Raw genomic sequence first — 2,656 nt, 5'->3', positions numbered from 1 at the left:
TTTAAATAATAATATATTAGTATTTTTTATTTTTATTTCTGTTTTCATAAAATACATGACTATATATACTCCTTTGTAAAACTTTTCCTAAAAGCTCTGTGCTTTAAAAGCATCGATTATGATGCTTTTATTGTATGTAAAATAATATATGTCAATATACATAAATAAATACATGTTAACTAATTGAATCCCGCTAGAAAACCAATGAAATATTTGTACAATGTATATAATGGACTATGAATTAAAAAACGAACATCATCTATACTATCTAGAATAATCATTCAAGTACTAGGAATAATAATTTAGAGCTTTGATACCATGTCATGAAACCACTCATCCCAAAATTTTAAACTGATAAAAAAAGGTAATACTAATAGTTATATCTCTAATACTGAATCGAACATCCCTAAACCTCAATTGTACACATTGTACTAATATTCCATTGGCTCCATGTATTTCCCTAACTAATTTGGCAAATGATTTTCAACCATCATAAACTGTTGTAAATACATGTTGTCCTTCGCATCTAAAATGACTACTAAGGAACTTAATTTAACCAAACTGATGCGTGATATTATCATCCCCTTAATTAAACCGTGCACCATTGTGCGAGATATATATGATTAAGAAGAATCATTACAGTAATTTGTTAAAAGAATCTAAATTAATTAGTTCTATAGAAAATAAATATATATCTTGAATTCAATTTGAACATAAAGAAGAAGCAACAAGTAGAAATTAATTAACAAATAAATGAAGAAGCAGTTTGAAAATTGAGACTATGAGAGAGAAAGCAGGCATTGAAGAACATTGACCTGCATCTCCAAACAGCTTATATAACTCTCTAATTCTGTAACCATTTCTTCATCAACAATCTCTTCTCCTCCTGGTATCAGCTTTCTCAGGCTACTCAACTGACTCTTCATCTTCTCATCTTCATCTGATGATGTCTTTAAACTAGGGTTTGAAGAAGCCTTTTCAGTAGTGGTAGGTGCTTCGTCTTCATCTCTTTGAAGAAGCTTGAGTTTCAGACCATGGCTCCACGCAAAACCTTGAGCTGAGAAGGCCATAGCCATGTCCACTTCATACTTAACATTCTTGAAATCAGAGGAAGTGGTGGTGCTGTTCTGGTTCTTGATCTTGGTCAACGCTGGAATAAGATAGTTGACATAGTTTCTGGTGAATGCAGATTGTGCTACTTTCTTTGCTTCCACAGAATAAACACGTCTGCGTTTATTACCTGCTGCATTTCCCTCCATTACCGTTAATTAATTAATTAATTAATTAATTTTAATCCTATTCTATTATCTGTTATAATAATGCTGCACTCATGAGATATTATTAATTTTAAAAATATAAAATAGAATATATTATTAAATTATTAAATAAAAAAATTAAATTAATAATTAAAAATAATAACCAAAATTAAAATAATAAATCTTGATAGTCTTCAACATACAACAAAAAATGAGGTTATTCAATTCAAGTTATAATTAATTAAGGCAACAAGCTAATATAATTTGGTGGGTTTACGAGAACAGAAATACTACTAGCATCCCAGCCAAGCAATAATGATATTGCTCTTTCAAAAAAAAAAACTTAAACAATGTTACATATTTTATAAACGGAGCATTATTGAATATATTCCCTCTAAAGAAAATATAGCTAGACATGTGAGAAATGAAGAAATATCTTTTTCTATGGATGTAGCGTATAATATCCGTTAATGATGAGTGAGTGAGCAGTGAGAAAGGCAAAAGGAAAGAAAGACATATAGTGAGGGAAAAAAAGCACATGGAGTCACATGGCAGCTTTGCTTTTTCACAACTGCCCACAAAACAGAACGGACTCTCAGCATGTGCGCTACACTACAAACACACTCACTCACTCACTAAATGCTCCTCACATGACTCACTCTTCCTTCCTTCCCCTCATTTCAAATCAACCAGCTCATCCCTCTCTTTAAAGTTCTTTTACTTTCCATTATTCTCTTTATCTTATCCGTTTCTTTGCCTCATATCATTACACTTTCTTCCCTTTACCCGTTTACAATAATATTTATGTTACTAGTGTTTTCAATGGACAATCCTCACCAAATCAACCAACAATATATACATTTATTATATGTTACAAAATGTATATGGGACCAGCTACTAATTTGTCATAAAAATTGAAGATAAATATACATTTGGGTGAGACACAAAATCCAACATATCATTTGTCTGCATTCTTGTGAGATGATGATTACAAACTAAAGCAATGATGAAAAATCTTGGAGCGGTGTAAACAAAGTCAAAATCTTGTCTTCATTGAGAAAAGCGAAAACAAAACGTTTCATCATCATAATCAGGTAACTAACTTGATAGTAAGAAGAAGAATAAGAATATATAATACTTAAGCTAATCCACAAGCTAAGAAAAAGTGTGAGCTATGGGATTAGATTATTAGAAGTCTTCCGATTCTCTAATTTTAGAGGACCAATCCCGTACCACTGTCCCACCTCATGGATTCCAAGTCTATAGCAAAAATTAATGCCAACCACGTTTTTAATATGAATTATGATACATGTACACCAAAATCAACCATCAAAATTAATTATTAGTATTAAATATATATTAAAATATAAATATATATTAAAAATAAATTAAACTATACT

At 30.5% G+C, this 2,656-nt stretch overlaps 1 protein-coding gene across 1 annotated transcript; it reads right to left on the bottom strand.

Annotated features, from left to right (window-relative positions):
- LOC107642579 (transcription factor bHLH146) lies at positions 656-1,332 on the bottom strand. Its single transcript, XM_016345978.2, has one exon. The coding sequence runs from the start codon at positions 1,257-1,259 to the stop codon at positions 780-782; it is 480 nt and encodes a 159-aa protein (XP_016201464.1). The 5' UTR covers positions 1,260-1,332; the 3' UTR covers positions 656-779.

The sequence above is a fragment of the Arachis ipaensis genome, chromosome B01 (assembly GCF_000816755.2).
Source record: "Arachis ipaensis cultivar K30076 chromosome B01, Araip1.1, whole genome shotgun sequence".
In the NCBI taxonomy this organism is placed as follows: Eukaryota; Viridiplantae; Streptophyta; class Magnoliopsida; order Fabales; family Fabaceae; genus Arachis; species Arachis ipaensis.
Note: the sequence above shows the minus strand (reverse complement) of the source record. Positions and strands in the feature narration are given on the sequence as shown.